This window comes from Siphateles boraxobius, unplaced genomic scaffold (genome assembly GCF_051911475.1).
Source record: "Siphateles boraxobius isolate OS27281-9 unplaced genomic scaffold, OSU_SipBor_1 204, whole genome shotgun sequence".
Taxonomy (NCBI): domain Eukaryota; kingdom Metazoa; phylum Chordata; class Actinopteri; order Cypriniformes; family Leuciscidae; genus Siphateles; species Siphateles boraxobius.
Window position 1 is genome coordinate 2574245 of NW_027508816.1, and position 25756 is coordinate 2600000.

Below are 25756 nucleotides of genomic sequence, written 5' to 3' on the forward strand. Positions count from 1 at the left end.
AGTTTTATTAATATTTAGAATTAGTTTTTATTTTTATATTTGTAGTTTTTATGCTACTTTTAGTTTAATTTTGAGCCATTATGTTCTTTTGTCATATTGCTATTTGTTTCCGTTTATTTCCAAGGCAAACTTTCTCATTTTATATATATATATATATATATATATATATATATATATATATATATATATATATATATATATATATATATTTATTTTTTTCAAGAGCACTTGTCATGGCAAGCGAAGCCAGACGGTGGCGCAATTCACTGTTTACTGTAAAGTCTGTGAACTGCAAAGACCGACGGGTGCATGATTCACTTCTTTTGAGTCGGTTCTATTAATTGAATCGGTCTAAACGGTTAAATCATAGGTTTAAATCGGTTCGTGATTCAGTCTGACTCATTCGGACAATTCATGCGCGGACTGACTGAATCATTTGACTCGTTGTAAAACTATAACGCGATACGAACATAAAGTACAAAAACTCTGGATAAAATGGAATATTATAATATTATACATTGGAAAAACTACAATCCATTGAATACGAGCCTGAAACGCGTGACGTTTTCCAGTGATGAAGAAGATCTTTATTAACATCAGACTCAGGTAAACACATTTTTTAAACATAAAATAAGCGAGAGATGACAGAACTTGATATCAAAAATGACCTCTATGTCTGTTCGGAAATAAGTATATCATCATTAATGTAGGTTATTTGTCTTGTTTGTTTTTACATGTTACGTTAGGCCTACCGCGGTATTCTTTCTTTCTTTAGCGACTCAAAATCCTGCCTTCAATCTCTGGAATCTTTGAATTTTAATCAACCAATATTTGCTGACATATTAATCAAAGCAAATCAGTTATGGAGACTGATTACAGCATCATTTTAAGTTGGATCCCAAGGCAGCGTCCGCAATCGCACACTTCTATAGGCAAAATCAGTAAAAGTAACGTTACGGAGTAACGTTTTGCGAAAGTTCCCGGATGACCTACAGTACTATTTCCTACATATGCTAAATTTGATAAAAATGTAGCCTGTGTATTGTATTGTATTGTTTGTTGAATGTTGAATCTGTCTGCCATGTAATAATAGCATGTGAAGCTGACAAATAATACAACTAATCATTACAATCTATATATATTTTATTTAGAATACATTTACGTCTTTTAGCTTGTCAAGAGATTTAAAGCACTGTTTTTGAAGAGTGTGCATATGTGAACGAGTGATTCTATGATTGAATCTGGAGATAAAGCAAAATAACTCAGAAAAATTAGAAATAATCCTCAGATGCATGTCTGTAATTTATAGCAAAACATCTAGCATTAATTCGATCTCAAACAGATTCATTAAAAGTAGTTATTACTCCATCACCTCTGTGACATCATTAACCAACGTGGTTGAACGACCATTTTGCGACAGTACGGTTTCGGGAAACAGTCGTGACTAGCTAGTTGATTTCTTCAACGATGCATCGTACTATTGTAGTCTAGCAGAGAGTTGTACGGGAAACAGTGGCGTCATGCCCATTCAAAGTGAGGGGGTACGTGCCCCCTCAGATTTTTACTCCCTGATAATTTTTTTGTCACAACTTTATTCCTATTATGCTCCATAATTACCAGAGCCTATAACGACTCAAATGTATTCTTCTGGATGTGTAATAAATCGGTCAGCATCAGCCCGCCCCTTTTCCCAATATGGTGTCTGTGTATATCAAATCTAGAGCGCTACGCGCGTATCGCTCTACAATCTTTGCTGTGTATGTTCAAGCAACTCGCTCGTCTCGCACGTTGAGCTGGCAATGTTTTACAGATGGTCTTGAAGTGGTAAGTGGGCAAAGCAACAAATTGGCATTGAATAAGTTATCGGATGATATTAAAAGGTAGTGGGATTATTTGTGGTTGACCTGGAAATTTTAACTTGATCAAAAAGTTATGGATTTGATATTAGCTGCAAATTCAGGGATAGTGTTATCCTTATTCAGCACTGAAATCTGTCAAACTTCTTTCAAAGTCCTTCATCACATATTAATATTAAAATAACTTAATTTCAGAGCACCACAAAGTCAGACCTCAGCACCTTTATGTAGCCTACCTTTAATGTAAAATCGTTCTTAGGTCACATACCAATTTAAAATCATAACATAAAAACTGCAATTGTACTGTTTTTAAAATCATGTGTAGTAGGCCTAAGTGTACAGCAAGTGTGTGTGTGTGTAAACGTGCTTTAATGAAGTAGACTTCAAAAGCTTTTGAATTTGAGCTTACAGTTCTTTCATCAACCTGTCTTTTAAATAAACTTACAAAATAGATACTTTAACTTAGTCCTCAGATAGAGGAGGGTTGCTGCTAGCTCCGTTAAGGTATTTCTGTCCCTCCCAAACTGCATTGAAATGGTATGTTTAGCAGCCAGAATTTACAAATGTTCATAGGGAGAAACCCCGACCCCTCCTAACATGATCCATATCACCCTTCAGAAAACAATTGCAACGTCTCAGATTGTGCCCCCCCTGAATTTTGGCTTGCATGACGCCCCTGACGGGAAACACACCCCTGATTGATCCAGTGCCTTTTCTCTGTGTCGGGAAGCACACACGGAGGAACCGGTGCTCTGAGGAGTTGGACGTTGAGAGCATCGTAGCAGAGGATGACGACTAGCCATCGCTCCCGCTTATCAGGAACTGGTGGAGGTTGTGTCTCGCGCTGCTGCCTAAATAAACATCGACTGGCCAGCAGAGAGGCAGGATCATCGTCTTAAATCTAAGGCCCTGTTTACACGAGAACGATTCTGGGTGAAAACGTAAAAATATTTTATCGGATGTGCCTTTTGCTTACACGGCGACGGCGTTTTGGAGGCTTAAAAACGCAAAAAAGTGAAACCACCCTCCAGAGTGGAAATCTTAAAAACGATCCACCGTCGCGTTCCCGTCTAAACAGTAAAAACGCAAATCTGCTCACGGTGGCTCTCGTCACGTACGTGTTTACGTCACAGGCATGCGCCATTACAGGAAAATAACCCCAATATGTCGGATTATTTCCATACGTCGGACCTTCAAGTTGCCATAGCAGCTCTGATAAACGTACAATAGTCTTTTCAGCAGTTGTACAAAATATTCTCAGATATTTGTGCTGTTGTGTCGCAGTGCTTCACATTGCCACCTAGCCGTCTGGAGTGCATACTACATCGAATTTCACACACTTTTGCGTCATCATATGCACGCGGATTTCCCCCCGATAACGCTCGTCTAAACGCAGAATAAAAAGACATAACGCAACGCCACTTTTGCGTTTTCTCTTCAGATCGTTTCCGTGTAAACATAGCCTAAGTTTTATAAACGTTTTCTGCCCTCGCGAGCACAGCCTCCGCTCCACACAGAGGTGTCGAGATGAAGAAACGGTCTCGTATAGTACCCTTTTAGCATTAGCTGGAGGCAAAACTAAGGGAAAACTGGAGGCGGCCAAAACAAACCAGCACTGATTCGTGCGCTTAAAATGTTAAAATTTGCGCTTGTTGTGTTGTTGGGTGCAATAATCGACGGAGTACAGGCTCCAATTTGAAATTTTATCGCATAATGTTTTCTAAACTATTCTGATTATTTGTGAATCATATAATCATTGTATACATTGTTGTGATTGATTGTGACTAGACTTTTTGAAGAACCTGGTAAGAAAGGATAATCAAATACATAAAGTTAAAAAAAAATTATTTGCTGTATCTGTCATTTTTATTTCTAGAAAATATTCACATCATTAAAATTGCACTGTAATGCCACTCTTTACATGGTCGTCTTCAGGCCTTGGCGCTGACTTGGCAGAACTTCGGATCGTACCACACAAGTCGTGTACGTGACCATTCATCACACAGTTATAGGCAGGGGTGCACATAACTCTTTTTGGTCTGGTTCTCAAGGGATCACCTGGAGATGCTGCTTGGTACTCACACTTAAAGCTACAATATGTAGTTTTTTTCGCCGCTAGGGGTTGCTAACCTCTTACAATAACAAAGGCGTAGGTTGATGGCGCTAAGCAAAATGATGGAACTTGTCGTCATGCCTATGGATCTAATAATGTGTATGGATGAGTGAATACATTGATGTTTTTTAACATGACTGAGGTATATAGCAGGGCGCGATTGCTAATGAGAGACAGATATCAGCGCCACACGCGCATCCCGCGGATATAAAGGAATAAGGAACATTACCCGCAAGTGCTGAATTACTCACACACGTCAGTTTATTAGACGAATTAAACTTGTGAAGCTGTTTCACTTGGTCTACATTATCAAAACTGCATTTGAGTGTATTAAAGTTATAATGTTATTCTATGAGTTAGTTTGTATGAGACTAGCAGTAAGCTAGATCAATGTTAGCATAACATACTGATCATATTCTAACATTTCGTCATGTTGAGCTATATAACATTGATTAGTTTTATGCACATTTGCTCTCCTGTCTAATAAAGCTCATGCAAGAGTGGCGTCTCTGTCGAGTCGAAGTTAGCCGCGGACGCTAGCTCTCGGCATCTCGAAAACACCACACTGAGATTGATCCTCACTTTAGTTCTGCTTTTGTCCCAAAGTCTGCTTGCCATAGTCCATAATGTTTGAACGAAACAACAAAAGCGTGAGCGTGCGCTAGACGTAACGCAGTTGTCCACGTCTGTTGCCATGGTTACTATGGCAGTACGAGCGGAAACCAGGGATAACGTGGATATTACGTCATTAACAGGTGACAATGACCAGGGAAGAGCTATTATTTAAAATTTGAATTTCTCTGAAATTAAAAAATCTTTGGGAACTTTTGGGATATTGTAAGTACACAACTGCAGGACATATTACACTGTGCAAGTGATTTTTGGATATTTTATTACAAACATATTACATATTGTACCTTTAATTCAGCACACTTATCCTACAAGCTGTCGTCATCACAAATTAAATAAGTAGTTCTTGTTTTGTTTTTCAGGTAAGTCTAACAGTATTCAGGTACAGACATTGAATAATCAAATGTAAAATAAGACTATAGTCTTCACTGTATAAATTAAATATAATTACTGTAATTAATACAATTTATCTGTGTTCAATAAAAACAATAAAATTGATTTTCTGTTTCTATTTTGTTGTTTGATTAACATTGGATTAACAGACAGCTGCAGGTATATTATGCTGCTATTATTTTAAGACAAATGCACAGATCCAATTCTTTCTCAATTGTTTACACATAACCAGCTGTGTTTATGTGGATTCTTGCTAAGACAGGCATTTTGACTTAATTTTGCGTGCACGTGTCTGTTCATGCCATGGATCAAGCTCAAAAGAAGAGAAAGAGGTCTGAATTCCAGTCCGTCCTTCGGATTAGACGTTAAACCGAGGTCCTGACTCTCTGTGGTCATTAAAAATCCCAGGATGTCCTTCGAAAAAGAGTAGGGTTGTAACCCCGGCATCCTGGCCCAATTTGCCCCTTGGCCTCTGTCCATCATGGCCTCCAAATCATCCCCATATACTGATTGGCTTCATCACTGTCTCCTCTCTACCAGTAAGCTGGTGTGTGGTGGGCGTTCTTGCGCAATATGGCTGCCGTCGCATCATCCAGGTGATGCTGCACATTGTTGGTGGTTGAGGAGATTCCGCCTTCCATGTAAAGCGCTATATAAATGTAATTCATTATTATTGTTATTATTGTTCTTGCGCTTGACGTTTAAACTGACAGGACTTAAAAACACATGCAAATGATAAACTTTCACTCTATGATGTGTAAACTTTGCAATTAATCTGTGAATCACGTGCGTTCCGAACTGAAACCAATCAACTAAGATCCCTATAACGTTAAGTGCATGACATCGCACATCCTGCAATGTGACTATTTTGCGGATACGCACATCGCGATATCGATGCTAAAACGTTATACCGTGTTGTCCTAATCATGATTGCTATCTCACCAGAGATGAAGAAAAATACTACTCCAGTAAGAATCAGAATCAGAAAGAGCTTTATTGCCAAGTGTGCTTGCACACACAAGGAATTTGTTTTGGTGCTGAGGCTTCCAGTGGACATATAGAAATACAACAAGAAACATGAAACATAATACTACAAATTATAAGAATAAAGAATAAAAATATAAATATATGAGAATAAAAATATCACAGTTGGGTTAAGTCAGAATAGCCATTTCCAGGTTTACAGATTATGAACATACTTACAGTGTTTTGAATATTATAAATAAATAAATCTACATATAAGTATCACCTGAGTTGTAGGATATTGCACTAAACAGTGGGAGTATTGCACTTAAAGGCATATGCCTTGGGAGGAGTGTTAACTGTTCAGGAGGGAAATGGCCTGTGGGAAGAAACTGTTCCTGTGCCTAGATGTTCTAGTGGCCAGTGATCTGAGTCGCCTTCTTGACGGTAACAGTTCAAACAGGAGGTGTCCAGGGTGAGTGGAGTCTGTGATGATTTTACCTGCTCGCTTCCTCACTCTGGAAGAGTACAGGTCCTGGAGGGATGGTAGGGGGGCACCAATAATCCTCTCCGCAGTCCGGACTGTCCGTTGTAGTCTCCTGATGTCTGATTTGGTAGCTGAACCAAACCAGACAGTGATGGATGTGCATAAGACAGACTCAATGACGGCTGAGTAGAACTGAATCAGCAGCTCCTGTGGCAAGTTGAATTTCCTCAGCTGGCGAAGGAAGTACAGTCTCTGCTGGGTCAATGTGATTGTCCCGCCTCAGGTCCTGAGAGATGGAAGTGCCCAGGAACCTGAATTACTCCACTGCTTCCACAGTGCTGTTCATGATGGTGAGTGGGGGGAGTGCTGGGCTGTTCCTCCTGAAGTCCACGATCATCTCCACTGTTTTGAGCGTGTTCAGCTCAAGGTTTTTATAACTGCACCAGACAGCCAGCTGTTCAACCTCCAGTCTGTAAGCAGACTCGTCACCGTTCCGGATGAGACCGATGACAGTGGTGTCGTCGGCAAATTTCAGGAGCTTGACAGAGGGGTCTTTAGAAGTGCAGTCATTAGTGTAAGGGGGGAGAAGAGCAGTGGGGAGAGAACGCACCCTTGGGGAGCGCCAGTGCTGGTGGTGTGAGTCCTGGATGTGTGTTTCCCCAGTCTCACTCGCTGCTGCCGGTCCGTCAGGAAGCTGGAGATCCACTGACAGATCGAGGATGGTATGGAGAGCTGGGTCAGTTTGGCTGTGAGAAGATCAGGCATGATGGTATTGAAGGCCGAACTGAAGTCCACAAAGAGGATCCTTGCATAAGTCCCAGGTCTGTCGAGATGTTGCAGGATATAATGCAGTCCCATGTTGACTTGCATCATCCACAGACCTGTTTGCTCTGTAAGCAAACTGAAAGGGATCCAGCAGGGGTCCAGTGATGTCCTTCAGGTGGGCCAGCACCAGTCTTTCAAACGACTTCATGACCACAGACGTGAGAGCGACAGGTCTGTAGTCATTAAGTCCAGTGATTTTGGGTTTTTTGGGGACAGGAATGATAGTGGAGCGTTTGAAGCAGCAGGGAACTTCACACTGCTCCAATGATCTATTGAAGATCTGTGTGAAGACCGGGGCCAGTTGGTCAGCACAGGCTTTTAAACAAGCAGATGAGATGCCGTCTGGGCCTGAGGCTCTCCTAGTCTTCTGTTTTTTGAAGACTCTGCTCACGTCCTCCACACAGACCTTAAGCTCAGGTTGGATGGCAGGAGGGGGGAGTAATGGGAGTGCAGAAGGTGATGGTGAATGTGTGAAGTGCAGGTCAGAGCCGGTGTGTGGTGTGAATGAGGGCTTTTCAAACCTGCAGTAAAATGAATTTAAATCGTCAGCCAGGTGTTGATTGTCCACAGATCGGGTGGATGGTGACTTGTAGTTGGTGATGTTCCTCAGGCCATTCCAGACTGATGATGGGTCGTTGGATGAAAACTGTTTTTTCAGTTTTTCAGAGTAGTTCCTTTTAGCAACTCTGATCTCCTTTGTCAGTCTGTTTCTGGCCTGGTTATACAAGATTTTATCCCCACTTCTGTAGGCATCCTCTTTGGCATGACGAAGGTGTTTGAGTTTCCCAGTAAACCATGGTTTATCATTAGTAAATGATAAGAATGTCCTGGTAGGAATACATGTATCCTCACAGAAACTTATATATGATGTTACAGTATCTGTGAGCTCATCCAGATCGGTGGTAGCAGCTTCAAAAACAGTCCAATCAGTGCAATCAAAGCAGGCCTGTAGATCCTGCTCTGCTTCATTACTCCATCTTTTAACAGTCCTTAACACGTGTTTAACTGATTTCAGTTTCTGCCTGTAGGTCGGTATGAGATGAACCAAACAGTGATCAGAGAGCCCTAAAGCTGCCCGTGAGACGGAGTGATACGCATTCCTTATTGTGGTGTAACAGTGCTCCAGTATATTACTGTTTCTGGTGGGACATGTAACGTGCTGTCTGTATTTTGGTAGTTCACGTGAAAGATTTGCTTTGTTAAAATCCCCAATAATTATTAGAAGAGAGTCCGGGTGCCTTTGTTCCGTTTCAGATATTTCTTCAGCCAGCTGTTGTAGCGCCGCGCTCACGCACGCGTCTGGAGGGATGTAAACATTCACACGTGTCCGTGTCCGTAAGTAAACGTGTCCGTGTCCCCAAAAATACCCACGAGACTGCACTCTCCCCCCCCCCACCCCCCGGCGGTGGCAGCAGTACCTGGGGTTATGGACAGACAAAGTGAGAGAAAAGAAGACGGAAGCATGAGGAGCGACAGAGAGGGGAGAGAGGATAAAAAAAAAATCTTGGTCCGGTTCGCACAACGCGCTGTCATCCAGTCCTCCATCAACTGGGCGATCTTCTCCGCGGTGCCTGGCCACGCTGGATAGCCCTCGGTGGACGGCTCGACACTTCTCCGCTGCCTGGTGGACGGTGACGGCTCCTCCGTGTTCGGGCAGCCGGCAAGAGTCCCCCGTACCCTGCTCCTCCCCTTCATGGCAGATAGCAGCAGGCTCCGGCCCACAGCGAACGGCGCCGACTCCTCTGCTCCCTCTCGGACGGCAGCCACCCCTCCAGCACCCAGGCGGCCAGCAGCGAGTTCGACCGCCCAAACGTGTACAAGGTCGGGCAATCAGGTTGCCGTTCGTTAAAAATGAACTTTTGCAAATAACAATCGCGGTTCTGGACAGTGAGTGACCTTACACATTAAGATAAAATCGGATTTTCTCCAGTCATTGTTAAAAAACAAGCTAACAAAACTTGCAAACTAACGTTAGTGAAGCAACCAGGGGAATATTTCTGCCTCCCCCTAAGCTCCGCCCACAAAAAAAGTCACCATGTTTACTAACTGAAAAGGAGTCTATTCATAGTGCACAAACCACTCACTATTCATCTATAATAGCCTAGGCCATAACGAATATGGTTATGGGGCGATGCCTAAGGTGGAAGAGACGCTTGCGAGCTATCTCTCCCCTAAAGCATCGTCCCTAAAGGCAAGCAGTAAAAACGAGACAGAAACGCGTCCTGTGCATTCCAGTGATGAAGAAGATCTTTATTAACATCAGCCTGCAGTTTGTGAATGACTCAGGTAAAAGCATTTTTCAAACAAAATGGTTAAAATAAATGAGAGAGCACAGAACTTGATATCAAAAATGACTTCTATGTCTGTTCGGGAAGAAGTATATCATCATTAATGTAGGCTATGTTTTCTTGTTTGTTTTCACATGTACCATAGGTTAAGATTTATGTACCACAGTATTCTTTGAAACACAATTTAGTGTTACTGACTCAAAATCCTGCCTTCAAGCTCTGAAATCTTTTAATTTAAATCAAACAATTTTTGCTGATATATTAGTCAAAGCAAATCAATTAATTAAGCAAAATGCAGATTAACTCTTTCCCTGCCATTGATGGAGCAATCCATGTTTTCACTGTTATACTGTAGGTGGCGCTTTTACACACTTTACTTCTGAAAGAGCACTGAATCTCTGGATAAAAACACAGGTGAAGAAAAAGCAGAAACAAGTGGAAGAAAACCGGCCTCATATATAATTCATAGTGCACAAACCACTCACTATACATCTATAATAGGCCATAATGAACATGGTTATGGGGCGATGTCTAAGGTGGAAGAGACGCTTGTGAGCCATCTCTCCCCTAAGTCTGCATCGTCCCCTTAGTGAATGGCCGGTTTCTGTTTTGAAGTCCATAAAAGTGCATCCATCCATGATAAAAGTGCTCCAAACGGCTCTGGGGGGTTTAATAAACCTGCGTGAAAGAGATGCCCTTTTCTCTTCTGTGCCCTCAGGGGGCTGTTCTGCCAACCCTGCCACCTCGTGTGCTTCAGGGCGCAGCGGTCCCCCGAGAGCGCATATCTCAGAAACTGCGCGGACACGTAGCAGTCCTGGGATTCTTGCTCCCTCTGAGGAGGGTCTCAGAGCCGCCAGTTCGGTTGTTCACTGGCCGTTTGAGAAACACCAGAGAGCAGAATAAGTGCCCCTAGTAGAATTTCTGGCAGCGTGGAAGCTACTGCCAAATATATCTCAATGGGTCCTGCATACAATCGAAAAGGGTTACACCATTCAGTTCGGCTCTCGTCCACCCAGGTTCATGGGGGTCCTCCCCGCAGTGGTGGCCCCCGAGCAGGCTCTGGTCATGGAACAGGAAGTAAAGACTTCCTGGGCCATAGTAAAGGGGCCATAGTATGTGGTGTACTGAAGTGGAGAGTGTTCACCTCTTGGTGGAGTGGTCGTCAGCTGGACCCAGTTAACTGCCCTGTTTGAACAGTGCTGGAGTTCCTGCAAGAGCGATTTACTGCAGGTCTATCCCCGTCCACTTCAAAGGTCTACGTGGCAGGCATAGCTGCTTACCACGTTCCTTTGGGTTGTATGTATTTGGGGGGAGATACCCCTTTATATCACATTTCCTCCATGGCACTTTGAGGCTGAGGCCTGCAGTACACACTAGGGTACCGGCATGGGATTTGGTCGTGGTGGTCCAAGGCCTATCCCTGGCTCCCTTGAGCCTATTGAGGAGGTTCCAGATAATTTTCATACTCTCAAGATGTTGTTCCTTCTGGCTATCACTTCTCTTAAAAGGTTTATTTGTATAGGGACGGATACAATACACATAGATAAAACTGTGACAACAGCCATCCAAAGCGCGTATCATAGTGCTTGTAGCTAAAGCTAATTTGCAACAACCTAATAAAAGGTCACCAGCATCTAAGCAAAGAATGAACTAATGGATCGAGGCTATCTCCCTTGCCTACGAATCGGCCGGACTTTCTACCCGTTCGGCAGAACGGGCCCATTCGACTAGGAGTATGGCTGCCTCTAAGGGCTTTGTGTCAGGAGTTTCACTTCAAGATGTTTATGATGTGGCGGCCTGGTCCTCACCGCACACATTCGTGAGGTTTTGAGACCTAGACTTGGGCTCCAGGTGTGGGTGGAGGCTCAGGTGCTCTCATCGTAGTGCTTTCTCGATTCATACTAGACAGTCAGTGGTCATTATGGCGGCGTGGGTATAGATGTTCCCACAGCGTAAATCGACGCAACGTGAGTTCCCTTTAAAGGGAATGCAACCTCGGTAGGCTTTATAGTTTCCTGGTTGGCGTCACCCGCCTCTGATGTCGCGTCATACTATTGGACTGATTTCATTTGCGCTTCACAACGGAATAACTCAGAGCGTTCCCACAGCATCAATCGATGCATCGTCTTGTTCCCTCTTCAGGGAACTGAGGTTACAGTCGTAACCGAGGCGTTTTGGTGTTTTTAGATTAAATGAAATCAGGTGGACGTCATTTTCTAGTGGCTTATTTTGAGTTAGAGTAAGTATAGAGAAATGCATGTAACAAACTTTTGTCAAGTAATTTTATCCACAAGGAGGAGCAGTGGAGGAATGTGTGTGAAGTAAATCAGATGCCAAGTGTGGAGAAGTCTTTTCAGCATATCCTTTTGTCCAGAAAACCTTTCATTAAGACGGACACATTGTTGTTGTTGCTGACACTTTACACTGGAAGGATACGCAACACTGTCATTATGTTTAATCATCTGTGCACTGTAAAAATTTTTGGCTGCGCACAAGAACACCAATAAAACCCAATACAAAAACATGGTTGGAATGCATGACCTTTTAACATGCTTAATGCTCTATATATATTTTCATTTAATTTTAATGGTTTTGTTTGTAAACATTGTAGGAATTCATATTCACTGTGGTGAAGGCATATTTTCATTGTTACTCACTGATATCCACTATTAGACTTCCCTTTCAAGGGAACTTCGAGCTGCGTCAAACGCTGCGGGAACGCCCCTGCGTTGTGCGTCATGAAGCACGTATGGAATCAGCCCAATGGAGAGATGAAACGTCATAGGCGGGTGACGTCATCGACCAGGAAACTATAAAGCACCCCAAAAACACAAGCGCATTAGCTTCTGTGCTTTCAGTCGCGCTACATGTGAATCTGTCCCTGTGTGATATTGTCTGTCTTACATACCCTGCACCACACAAACAATTTATCCCTATATATATATATATTGAGAGATTATGGCGGACGAACAGCAGTTTAGAAAGTGTGTTCCTCCCTGCTCGCGTTATTTAACGAGCGGGGATACACATGATCTTTGTGTTGTTTGTTTGGGAGTTCAGCATGCCCAGTTTGCTCTCGAGGGAGCAGACTGTGAGCATTGCGAGCGTTTGCCGTTAAGGACGCTCCGCTCCCGCCGGTCGCTCTTTGAGGAGAGCGGTTCGGTGCGCGCTCCCCGCGGTTCGGGTCCCGCTTCTGCCGAGGCAGAGCGGCGGCGCTTATCGTGGGGATCGCAGATGGATCTCACAGCGGGGTTTGAGACGGGCTCTGCCTTATCTCTCCCTTCACCTGTGAGATCCAGTGCCTCAGTCCCGGGTTCGGAAGCACGCGCTGCGGTTTCTTCCGCTCGGGCTGAGGCACCAATGCTGCAGCTATCCAGTTCTGAGGAACTTGATGTTGTTAGTGTTGAGGGAGATGTGGAGGATTCGCCACCCCACACTCCTAAGAGTGATGAGCTTATGGAGGTGTTAACAAGAGCTGTTGAAAAACTTAATATTGAATGGCCAGTGACTAGACAGGAGTCTGTTTCTAAATCAAAGTTGGATGAGAGATTTTTGCCGTCACGTGTGCAGCCTCCACGCCGGTGCCTGCCGTTTTTCCATGATCTCCACACCGAGGTGTCGAAATCATGGAGAAAACCGGTGTCATATAGAGTGTTTAGTCCCCAGACTTCAACATACGCTAATATTATGGGAGCCAAGGCTCATGGTTATGGTGCTTTGCCTCGTGTGGAAGAGACGCTTGCGAGCCATCTCTCCCCCGAAGCAGCATCATCTTTTAAGGCACCGGCATTACCCACCAAGCCTTTAAGAAACACTTCGGCTTTAGTGGGTAAAGCATATTCGGCAGCAGGTCAGGCTGCGTCATGTCTGCATACTATGTCAATCTTGCAGGCATACCAGGCTGATCTGCTAAGGGACATGAGTGAGAGTGAGGAGGTCAGTACTGACGTAGTTCGTGAACTGCGTCAGGCTGCTGATTTATCCCTGCGTGCCACCAGAGAATCGGCCAAATTAATGGGTCGTTCTATGGCAGCTCTGGTGGCCGCAGAAAGACATTTGTGGTTAAATCAGACTAATATTAAAGAGAGAGAAAAAGCTTTTCTTTTAGATGCTCCTCTTTCTCCCATGGGGTTGTTTGGTGATGCTGTGAATTCAGTTATCGATAAATTCCAAGAAGAAAAGAAACAAACTGCAGCTTTTAAAAAGTTTCTTCCCCTTAAAGTTCATGTCCCTGGGGCTGCTGGGCGGGAGCAGCCCCGGCCGTCTTCGAGCTCATCACATAGAGCGCAGCAGAGGCAGAGTGTCGCGTCTCGTGCTCCCCCTGCTGGACAGTGGGCTCAGCCGCGACACTCTCAGCCGAAGCCTTCTCCCAGTAGAACTGATCTGAGGACAGTTATATTGGCTAAGAAGGCTTCGGCTAAGAAGAAGTCCTGACGCCAAGCCGTTCAGGATGCTGAGGGTGGTCCCCACCGAGGCGGAAAGGTGTTCACCTCTTTTTACGGTGCCCATTCCTCCTCGGTGCCCTCAGGGGCTCGTTCTGCCAACCCCGCCTTTATGCCGGGGCACAGACGATCCCAGCGAGCGCTTTCCCGAGGGACGCTCGCTCCCTCTGAGGAGGGTCTCAGAGCGGTCAGACCAGTTGTTCCCTGCCGGTGCGCCGTTACAGGGCGCTGCGTCTGCTGCTCAAGTTACACCAGAGGCCAGTCTCGAGAGGCTGGTACCCTTAGTAGAATTTCTGGCAGAGTGGAAAAGCCTTCCAAAAATATCTCATTGGGTCCTGCAGACAGTAGAAAAGGGTTATGCTATCCAGTTCAGGTGTCGTCCACCAAAATTCAGAGGGGTTCTGCACACAGTGGTGGGCCCCGAGCAGGCTCTGGTATTGGAACAAGAGGTGAAAACGCTCCTTCAAAAAGAGGCTATAGAACGGGTTCCTCCTCCCAGTTTGGAGTCAGGTTATTACAGCCGATATTTCATCGTTCCAAAGAAGGATGGGGGGTTGCGTCCAATTTTAGACCTGCGCATATTGAATCGCTCGGTAGGGAAGCTAAAATTCAAGATGCTCACTATCAAGCAGATCGTGTCTCAAATCAGGTCCGAGGACTGGTTTGTCACGATAGATCTGAAGGACGCATACTTCCATGTGTCCATCCTTCCACAACACAGGAAGTTCCTGAGGTTCGCCTTCGGGGGCGAGGCGTACCAGTACAAGGTTCTTCCGTTTGGCCTAGCTTTATCTCCCCGCACTTTCACGAAATGCATGGATGCAGCACTAGTGCCTCTGAGGCTTCAGGGCATTCGTATTCTCAATTACATCGACGATTGGTTGATTTTAGCTCAGACCGAGCAGATGGCGGTTCGGCATCGAGATGTCGTCCTCGCTCATATCAGAAAGTTGGGGTTGAGGCTGAACGCAAAGAAAAGTGTATTATCTCCTTCCCAGAAGACCACTTTTCTGGGTGTCGTTTGGGATTCGGTATCGATGCGGGCGCGACTCTCTCCGACCCGCATCGCTTCGATTCTCTCAGCTGTGAAACAAGTGAAGCTAGGCCAGCTACTCACTGTCAAGCAGTTTCAGAGACTGTTGGGTCTGATGGCAGCAGCGTCCAACGTTATACCTTGCGGCCTGTTGTACATGAGACCGCTACAGTGGTGGCTCAGGACCAAGGGATTCTCCCCGAGGGGAAATCCGCTCCGCACGTTCAAAGTCACGCGGCGCTGCCTTCGTGCTCTGGTCATGTGGAGAGAAACTTGGTTCCTATCCAAAGGTCCTGTGCTGGGGGCTCTTTGTCGTCGCATAACGCTAACGACGGATGCTTCCCTCACAGGGTGGGGGGCGGTCATGAGTGGTCGCCCAGCCCAAGGTCTGTGGCAGGATCATCATCTTTCGTGGCACATAAATTGTCTAGAGATGTTGGCTGTGTTTCAGGCTCTGAAACACTTCCTAACAGACCTGAGAGGCCATCATGTGTTAGTTCAATCAGACAACACGTCGGTGGTCTCTTATATAAATCATCAGGGGGGCCTGCGGTCTCGCCGGCTTTACAAGTTGGCCCGTCAGATCCTCCTGTGGTCCCAAGGGAAGCTACTATCTCTGAGAGCAATGTATCTCCCTGGGTATTTGAATGTGGTAGCAGACTCCCTGTCGAGGCAGGGGCCGAGGCCAGGGGAATGGAGACTCCACCCCGAGGTGGTGGAGCCCCTTTGGTTGAGTTTCGGTCGCGCCGAGGTGGACCTATTCGCTTCCAAGGAGACCACTCATTGTCATCGGTGGTTCTCCATCACTCTTCCAGCCCCCCTGGGGTTGGATGCTATGGTGCAGCCGTGGCCGAGGTCACGTCTGTACGCCTTTCCCCCGATTGCTCTGTTACCAGGAGTTCTGGAGAGGGTCCGCCGGGACGGGGTCAGTCTACTACTAGTAGCCCCGTTCTGGCCGGCCCGAGTATGGTTTGCGGACCTGATTTCTCTCCTGGACGGTTCTCCTTTGGAGCTCCCGGTCAGGAGGGATCTACTCTCCCAGGCGGGGGGCACGATACTTCACCCCCGCCCAGAATTGTGGAAACTGTGGGCTTGGCCTCTGAGGGGGCCCAGCTCATAGACTCCGGTCTCTCAACCGAGGTTGTTGAGACCATTCTTAACTCCAGAGCTCCATCCACGAGGAAGCTTTATGCCTTGAAGTGGAAACTTTTCACTTCTTGGTGTGGAGAACACCTGCAGGACCCAGTTAACTGCCCAGTGGGTGCAGTGCTGGAATTCCTGCAGGAGCGCTTCTCCACAGGGTTATCCCCCTCCACACTAAAGGTGTATGTGGCGGCACTAGCTGCTTACCACGTCCCTTTCAGTGGAGTTTCTCTTGGGAGACACCCGCTTATAACTCGTTTCCTCCGTGGCACTTTGAGGCTGAGGCCAGCAGTTCGTACGAGGGTGCCGACTTGGGATCTGGCCATTGTATTAGAAGGTCTTTCCCTAGCTCCTTTTGAACCTATCGAAGAAGTTCCCGAGAAGTTTCTCACTTTTAAGACTATCTTTTTGCTTGCTATCTCTTCACTAAAAAGAATCGGAGATTTGCAGGCTCTGTCGGTTTCACCCTCGTGCCTGGAATTTGCACCTGGCATGGTTAAAGCTTTTCTGCATCCTAGACCAGGTTACGTTCCTAAGGTTCCTACTAATATTGTTAGACCTACGGTTCTGCAGGCTTTCTGTCCTCCTCCATTTATGTCATCGGACCAGGAGAAACTTAATTCACTCTGCCCTGTTAGGGCATTAGACGCTTATGTCCACAGAGCTGCCCTGTGGAGGAAATCAGAACAACTTTTTGTATGTTTCGGGCCACCCAGGAAAGGGTGTCCGGCGTCTAAACAGAGAATGAGCAAGTGGGTGGTTGAGGCTATCTCACTTGCTTATGAGTCGGCTGGCCAGCCTTCACCTTTGGTTGTCCGAGCTCACTCTACCAGGAGTATGGCTGCTTCTAAAGCTCTTTTGTCGGGGGTTTCCCTGAGTGATGTTTGTGATGCGGCTGGATGGTCTTCACCGCATACTTTTATTAAGTTCTATGACCTAGACTTAAGCTCTACCCCTGGGGCACAGGTGCTCTCGTCCTCTGTGCGCTAGTCTCACATGACGGTCATTTGGTCCTATGGCGACGTGGGTATTCGCGTTCCCGCAGCGTTTGACGCAGCTCGAAGTTCCCTTGAAAGGGAACGTCTCGGTTACGTATGTAACCCTAGTTCCCTGATAGGGAACGAGACGCTGCGTCGCTCCGCCATACTCCCGGCACTCCCGTTAGCGCTTCCTTCAAGCCTATCAGAAGCTAATGCGCTTGTGTTTTTGGGGTGCTTTATAGTTTCCTGGTCGATGACGTCACCCGCCTATGACGTTTCATCTCTCCATTGGGCTGATTCCATACGTGCTTCATGACGCACAACGCAGGGGCGTTCCCGCAGCGTTTGACGCAGCGTCTCGTTCCCTATCAGGGAACTAGGGTTACATACGTAACCGAGACGTTTTTGCTGGTGTCTGTGAAACGCTGGATATTGCATTCCAAGTTTAATGTTGCAAAACACCATTTAATTAACTATGACTTTCTCAAAAAGAATGGCTGTTGAATAGTTAATGTGATACAATTTGAGAATGAGAAAAAACATGAGAAAACTTCAATCAAAGTACAATGCCGAGACAATCTACGTCGTCATCAGAGGCAGAGAAATGACTGTGCAAACAAACAAGATTGTGATTTTTTTCTCTTGCTGTCTTCAGCCAAGGTTTGGATTTCAATAAAGAAGTCAAGCGACAAAAAAAAGTCCACATGCTTTCCACAAAGGCTGTGTCATTTTGCTCTCTGCATTGCTAACCTCCCCCATCCCGAAGCATGATTATACAGGGCTGTTTTTGGGAGGGGAGGGCCGTGGGGGTTCGGACCCCTCTCTTCACAGGGGCCTTTGCCTGAGGACGGGCGGCGGCGTGCCATGTGCCGTCTGAGAGAGAGAGAGAGAGAGATAGGGGAGTTAGGGGTTCTGCCATGGGTGGGGGCGAGCGAGGATAGGGAGGGGTGCAAGAGAGAGAGAGAGAGAGAGAGAGAGAGAGAGAGAGAGAGAGAGATAGGGGAGTTTAAGGTTCTGCCAGGGGTGGGGGCGAGTGAGGATAGGGAGGGGTGCGAGAGAGAGAGAGAGAGAGAGAGCGAGAGAGAGTGTGGGAGGAGTCCGGGAACTGCTATTTGTAGATCCTTGTGATGGATTACTGCCGTGTGTGTGTGAAGAGAGGATAGAGATTTTTTGTTCCCCGTATCCCCTTTCTTTAGTCGTGGAGCGCGTTACGCACACAAGCGACCAAGCAACTCCTCCAAGAAGAAGAGGAAAAGGAGAGTTTGTGCGGAAAGTGAAGCAGCCGCTTTTTTTCTTCCTCTGGAAACGGTCTCAGAGATCATGAGAGGAGGATACGGATACTCTGCGAGGCTGGTGGAGGTGTGTGTGTGGATCCTGCTGGTGTGTGAGGCGGCCGCGGCGTGTCCGGCGCTCTGCACGTGCAGCGGCACCACTGTGGACTGCCACGGGCTCGGGCTCAGAACCATGCCCAGGAACATCCCCCGAAACGCAGAGAGGCTGTGAGTAGACACTTCACGTTCATCTGTGTGTGTAGGTGTTGGGGAGGAGGGGGTGTGTGTGTGTGTGTGTGTGCATCATTACCGGGAGGAATTCAATGAGAACAATAGCTGAATGAGACACTGCCGTCCTGGACAGGTACAGTCAGACGTGATGTTGACATGAGGAGAAACTTCCTATATCCCTCCTTCGCTCTTCCGAACTTTCCCTTCTCCTTCACTCTTCCCGCAGTCACGTTCAGAGATGATCTCTGCGCATGGGGTTTACTCATTCTCTGTAGTTCTGCAAATAATCATTTGTGCATAAACAAGTATTCATTACTTCCAGTGTTGGGTAAGTTAAGGTTCTTGCACACTGAGTCTGAAGTTTTCGTATGCATTTTTTCGTATTCGTCATTCGGTGGCTCTGTATTGTTAAAAACTTCTCGAAATGCTTGCTACGGATGCAGAAAATCAAACCCGATCCCATTTTTTTTATGACGGATGAAAGTTTCACAGGGAGTGTGTAAACGTGATTGACACAACGTGAGGTCGTATTTATTTTTTAACGTGCAAAATTTCCGAGCAAGAACCTTTACTCTAAAAAAGTATTTAATTACATCTTCAACAGTGTTATTAGATTACTGTTCTAATTACTTTCTCTAAAAAGTATTTAATTACTTATTACTAAATTACATTCTAAATCCCATATCAATATCCGGCAGTTGAACAATACAAGGATAAACACGAAACTGCTCTTTTAATTCTTTAAATAAATATTATAAAATTGCATGAATTATGCTTAAACTGACCAAAAATTTTAAAGGGAGAAGGTTTCGTAATAAACATACTTTTTAACATCAGACAATACATTTTGATGTAAATCCCACTTTTGCTTTATATGTTTTAATTTCATTTTTGCTTTATATGTATATGTACATTTCTGAAATGCATAACTTAGAGACAGTGTCCTCTGATACTAGATCACTCTAAATTTTAATGTGGACTCGTGCATTTTCTGTGAAGCTGCTTTGAAACGGTTTGTATTGTGAAAAGCGCTATACAAATTAATGTGAATTGAATTGAATTAAATGAGGAAGTCTCAGATGAATTATACATGTCAGAACAGCCTTGAGATTTTAAGGAATTCATGTTTTAAATCAGCTAGTTTAATATTATACACTGATAAAAATTATTCTGTTGTGAAGTTAATCCAAAGAAAAAAAATGCAATTTTTACATGAAAAAGTTACTTCAGGCAAGAATAAAAAAAAAACAAAGTAAATCCTATATTAGGCTAGTACTCAACTGAAGCTTGTAGAAATTAAAGTTTAAGTATCAACAATATAAAATTTAGTAAAACCTACTCAACTTTTCTAATATCACTCCTTCAGCTCGCTATTTATAGTTCTGCAAATAATCATTTGATAACAAACAAGTATCATTAATGAGCTCATTGTTTCTGCCTTAAATTATTACATTGTTTGCATAAATTATTGAATTGTTCATACATTTATTTCTAACTCTGTGTTTTGTATATGTACATTTCTGAAATACATAACTTAGACAGTTTCCTCTGATAAGAGAAATTGTAATGTGGACTGATGCATTTTCTGTAAAGCTGCTTTGAAATGATGTGTATTGTGAAAAGCGCTATACACATAAGTGTGAATTGAATTGAATGAGGAAGTCTCTGATGAATTATACATTTCAGAACCACCTTGAGATTAGAAGGAATTCATGTTTTAAATTGAATTTCAAGCCCCAGCTAGTTTAATATTATATGCAAACTGCATCAGCGGTAGGAGAGTTTGCTATCAGTGGTTTATTGTTTCGAACTTCACTTCCACACAATCATATCCAGACTGAGATCTTAGGACTTAGTGTGTACTCGAGTCTCTGCTGTCTCCAGACTGAGATCTTAGGAGTTAGTGTATACTCGAGTCTCTGCTGTCTCCAGACTGAGATCTTAGGAGTTAGTGTATACTCGAGTCTCTGCTGTCTCCAGACTGAGATCTTTGGAGTGAGTGTGTACTCGAGTCTCTGCTGTCTCCAGACTGAGATCTTAGGAGTTAGTGTATACTCGAGTCTCTGCTGTCTCCAGACTGAGATCTTTGGAGTGAGTGTGTACTCGAGTCTCTGCCGTCTCCAGACTGAGATCTTAGGAGTGAGTGTGTACTCGAGTCTCTGCCGTCCCCAGTCTGAGATCTTAGGAGTGAGTGTGTACTCGAGTCTCTGCCGTCTCCAGACTGAGATCTTAGGAGTGAGTGTGTACTCGAGTCTCTGCCGTCTCCAGACTGAGATCTTAGGAGTGAGTGTGTACTCGAGTCTCTGCCGTCCCCAGTCTGAGATCTTAGGAGTGAGTGTGTACTCGAGTCTCTGCCGTCCCCAGTCTGAGATCTTAGGAGTGAGTGTGTACTCGAGTCTCTGCCGTCTCCAGACTGAGATCTTAGGAGTGAGTGTGTACTCGAGTCTCTGCCGTCTCCAGACTGAGATCTTAGGAGTGAGTGTGTACTCGAGTCTCTGCCGTCTCCAGTCTGAGATCTTAGGAGTGAGTGTGTACTCGAGTCTCTGCCGTCTCCAGACTGAGATCTTAGGAGTGAGTGTGTACTCGAGTCTCTGCCGTCTCCAGACTGAGATCTTAGGAGTGAGTGTGTACTCGAGTCTCTGCTGTCTCCAGACTGAGATCTTAGGAGTGAGTGTGTACTCGAGTTTCTGCCGTCTCCAGACTGAGATCTTAGGAGTGAGTGTGTACTCGAGTCTTTGCTGTCTCCAGTCTGAGATCTTTGGAGTGAGTGTGTACTCGAGTCTCTGCCGTCTCCAGACTGAGATCTTAGGAGTGAGTGTGTACTCGAGTCTCTGTCGTCTCCAGACTGAGATCTTAGGAGTGAGTGTGTACTCGAGTCTCTGCCGTCTCCAGACTGAGATCTTAGGAGTGAGTGTGTACTCGAGTCTCTGCCGTCTCCAGACTGAGATCTTAGGAGTGAGTGTGTACTCGAGTCTCTGCCGTCTCCAGACTGAGATCTTAGGAGTGAGTGTGTACTCGAGTCTCTGCCGTCTCCAGTCTGAGATCTTAGGAGTGAGTGTGTACTCGAGTCTCTGCCGTCTCCAGACTGAGATCTTAGGAGTGAGTGTGTACTCGAGTCTCTGCCGTCTCCAGACTGAGATCTTAGGAGTGAGTGTGTACTCGAGTCTCTGCCGTCTCCAGACTGAGATCTTAGGAGTGAGTGTGTACTCGAGTCTCTGCTGTCTCCAGACTGAGATCTTAGGAGTGAGTGTGTACTCGAGTCTCTGTCGTCTCCAGACTGAGATCTTAGGAGTGAGTGTGTACTCGAGTCTCTGCCGTCTCGAAACTGAGATCTTAGGAGTGAGTGTGTACTCGAGTCTCTGCCGTCTCCAGACTGAGATCTTAGGAGTGAGTGTGTACTCGAGTCTCTGCCGTCTCCAGACTGAGATCTTAGGAGTGAGTGTGTACTCGAGTCTCTGCCGTCTCCAGACTGAGATCTTAGGAGTGAGTGTGTACTCGAGTCTCTGCCGTCTCCAGACTGAGATCTTAGGAGTGAGTGTGTACTCGAGTCTCTGCCGTCTCCAGACTGAGATCTTAGGAGTGAGTGTGTACTCGAGTCTCTGCTGTCTCCAGACTGAGATCTTAGGAGTGAGTGTGTACTCGAGTCTCTGCTGTCTCCAGACTGAGATCTTAGGAGTGAGTGTGTACTTGAGTCTCTGCCGTCTCCAGACTGAGATCTTAGGAGTGAGTGTGTACTCGAGTCTCTGCCGTCTCCAGACTGAGATCTTAGGAGTGAGTGTGTACTCGAGTCTCTGCCGTCTCCAGACTGAGATCTTAGGAGTGAGTGTGTACTCGAGTCTCTGCCGTCACCAGACTGAGATCTTAGGAGTGAGTGTGTACTTGAGTCTCTGCGGTCTCCAGACTGAGATCTTAGGAGTGAGTGTGTACTTGAGTCTCTGCGGTCTCCAGACTGAGATCTTAGGAGCGAGTGTGTACTTGAGTCTCTGCGGTCTCCAGACTGATCATTGGGGTTGGATGAACAAAACCAATCTCTTTGCACTTGTCAAAGGGCATTTCTATCACATCCAGGGTTCAGGATGTCTTTGATGGATTCTGTAATGACTGTGTGTTCAGTAAGTGTGAAAATCACCCCCCCCCCCCCTCTCCATTTCTCCCAGCTTTCCCCATTAACCCACAGTTCAGATCTGACACACTCGCTCACAGACAGAACAACATTCTCTGTGCTTCTGCCTGAGAATCTGCCTTACGCAAACGTTTTTAATAGGGTCCTTGATTATGATTTCACTTTTCCAACTTTAGTTAGTGTGTAATGTTGCTGTTTGAGCATAAACCACCTCTGCAGTTACGACACTCAAAGTTCAGAGCAAAGGGAGATATTTACTCTTACAGAAATTACTTTTTAAGCACTACAACAAACGGCTGGTAGGAACTACAACAATCTTCCTTCCGGGTTAGTGACATCACTAACACTAAAATTTACATAAACTCCGTCCACCGGGAATGTGATTTATAGATTATCATGACAGAATATGGTAATTAATGACTGTAAGATAGTTAACTCCACATCAGCTGCATACATTCATCAACTAACCACTCAGACATGTCCTGTTGCTTCTACATGTTGTCACTTCTAGAGTCTCTCCATCTTTCTGACTCCGGTTTGAACATTAAAGGCTAAAAGATTTGAAATATTGAATGCACACACAAGAGCTCTTGAAGCTCCGCCCCCTGTGCCGGGAGAAGCAGCTCATTTGCATTTAATGGGACGCACGTTTTCGCTCTCACCCCCAAAAGTGACAATTTTAACATGCTGTAAAAAATATATGTGAGTTATTTTGAGCTAAAACTTCACATACACACTCTGGTGACATCAGAGACTTATTTTGCATTAATGAAAAGGGCATTATAGGACCCCTATAAAGACTATGCATCTGAAGTTAGTATTGGATAGAGTCGCTCACTGCAAAAGTAAACGCCCCCTTCTCTGCTCTCTGATGTATAGATATCATGCGTCCAGCGTAACTGTTTAAAGCAGACAGATTATTTAATGCGCTCTGAGGCTCTCTGCTCTTTAAATGAATAATCTCAGTCATTTCGTATGTACCCGGCGTTCATCTTCAGACGTCCAGAGACTCGACCCTTCTTAATTTATCTATGCTAGTGCATCTATTTATACCGGCTCCGGAAGCCGCTGAGCCGGAGATCAAACGCCACTGATGATGATCTGATTGAGAATTCTCTTTAAACTCGGAGGATCGGGCCGCTCGCGCTGTGAACTCCAGCTCGGGTGTACTCAAGAATTCCTCACGCAGGCCAAATGTCCCTGTGAGCTTCCACTGATTGCTTATTGATTGTCTGGAAAGTGGACGGCGGCTCCGAGCAAGAAACACTATAGGCTCTGCTGCTGGATCCCAGTGATAAATCTCATAAAAACCAATATAAGATTAGCTTGTGAATGTACAGCTTTTAGAGCTCTTTGTAATGACAGTCACATAGCAGTACAGATGAGTATGTGTATGTCAAAGTGAAAATTAAAGATGATCAAGGTTTTAATGTTGTTTATGTGTCTGTGGTGTTTTTAATATGCCTTAAGACAAACCATGTGTAAATTCATAAGTGGACAGCATTGCTGAGTATTTCCTCCTTAAAACTGCAGTGAACCAAAGACAGTCTCAAAAACACGCTTTGAAATCGCTGGTGTTTCTGACGTCACAAACTACGTTGTAACCAATCAGATCAACGTGTGATCGTCAACGAGTGGATCTCTGAGTGAGTGAGTGAGTGGAGGCGGGGCTCATTTGCATATTCATAGAACCGCTTATACTAAATGAGGAAAGGGTGTCGAGTTACATTAAAGATATTTTAAGACATGAAGACATTTTTTCAAGGAAAAAACATCTAAATATGTCACTTTGGTGATCAAAGATGAGTTTTAGGGGATAAAATGATTGACTACAGGGGGACTTTAAAGTAGACATGCAGTGCATGGTAGTTTTTAAATATTTTTAACCTAGCGTTTAAAGACCTTTAATGTCTTTACGTGTATGTAAGTGATTTATATAGTGTGTTTATAGATATGTTTTTAAGATGAAATAGTAATTGTTGTAGTGTAAAGGCCCAACCATGGACTGGAGTTGAAAATTAGCAATAGCTATAAACTCTTTTTGCATAGCATCAGTCACAGACTTGTTTTGTACTATGTTTAATTGCAATGTCCATGTCAAATAAATGAATAAATAAATAAAATAAAATACATGCCCCGTTCCCGAAACAGGGATTAAAATAGTCCACAATGTACAATTTCTTCTTCGATCAGTCCGCTTTTACAAAATTTGTTAATACACTAAATATGGTGTGGATGTGAGCGTGGATTCATACAGTATATGGCTCAATGAACCAAACTAAGCGAGAAAACGTGCCAAAACAAACGCCCTTCAGATGCAGGAGCAAACAGAGGCCCGTGTGTGTTCGAAACAGGATGTTTAAATGCTTTGGCTTCCTCCAATTTAAATGCTCATCAAGTCTAATTAAGCAGTGGGGAAATGATAAACAAGATTGGCCTATTATCATAATGCTAACATTACGATAAATAATAATGGAAATAATCTAATGAGAGCAGGGTAAGGAGCTGTTTATTAACCCTCATTGATTAACCTCTTCTTGACCTTGCGTTTGCAACTCTATGACTTGCATCGGCTTCTTGAAGGATCAGACTCATTAAAGCTGCAGAACTGGCCCACCAAGCCCTGCTTTACAGCATCAAAGCGTTTCCCTGGAATCTGCCTTTTCTCTTTTAATTCATTCGCTGGTTAATGAGTGGTGGTTCCCCCTAACTCAACTGTGTTATGGCAGAAAGGGTTGTGGCACTTTGCCAGGAGTAGAGTTTGCTCTTTAAACTCAGATCACAGTCAGGTTTTAGCAGTATGAGCGAGCTGTAATGAGCTTTATGTTTTACCGTGTTCGTTAGAACATACTCAGCTGTGCCTGATGATTCACACACATTACTTTAATGTTACTTTAAGTAATTTCATATTTCTAAAAAAGGGGCAAGTTCAAAGGAATCCATCCACAACACTAATAATGCTGAAACGAAAATATTTT

At 44.8% G+C, this 25756-nt stretch overlaps 1 protein-coding gene across 2 annotated transcripts in view; it reads left to right on the top strand.

Annotated features, from left to right (window-relative positions):
- The first annotated feature begins 400 nt into the window (after positions 1–400).
- The window catches only part of slit1a (slit homolog 1a (Drosophila)), a 169672-nt gene continuing 144316 nt past the window's right edge, over positions 401–25756 (top strand). The window contains exons 1-2 of one of the 2 annotated variants that reach the window (XM_077237610.1): positions 401–606; positions 18350–18652. In XM_077237610.1, coding sequence (XP_077093725.1) covers positions 575–606; positions 18350–18652 — 335 coding nt within the window. In that variant the 5' untranslated portion in view covers positions 401–574. The remainder of the gene's footprint in view (positions 607–18349; positions 18653–25756) is intronic. The other variant, XM_077237611.1, reaches the window with a different exon arrangement.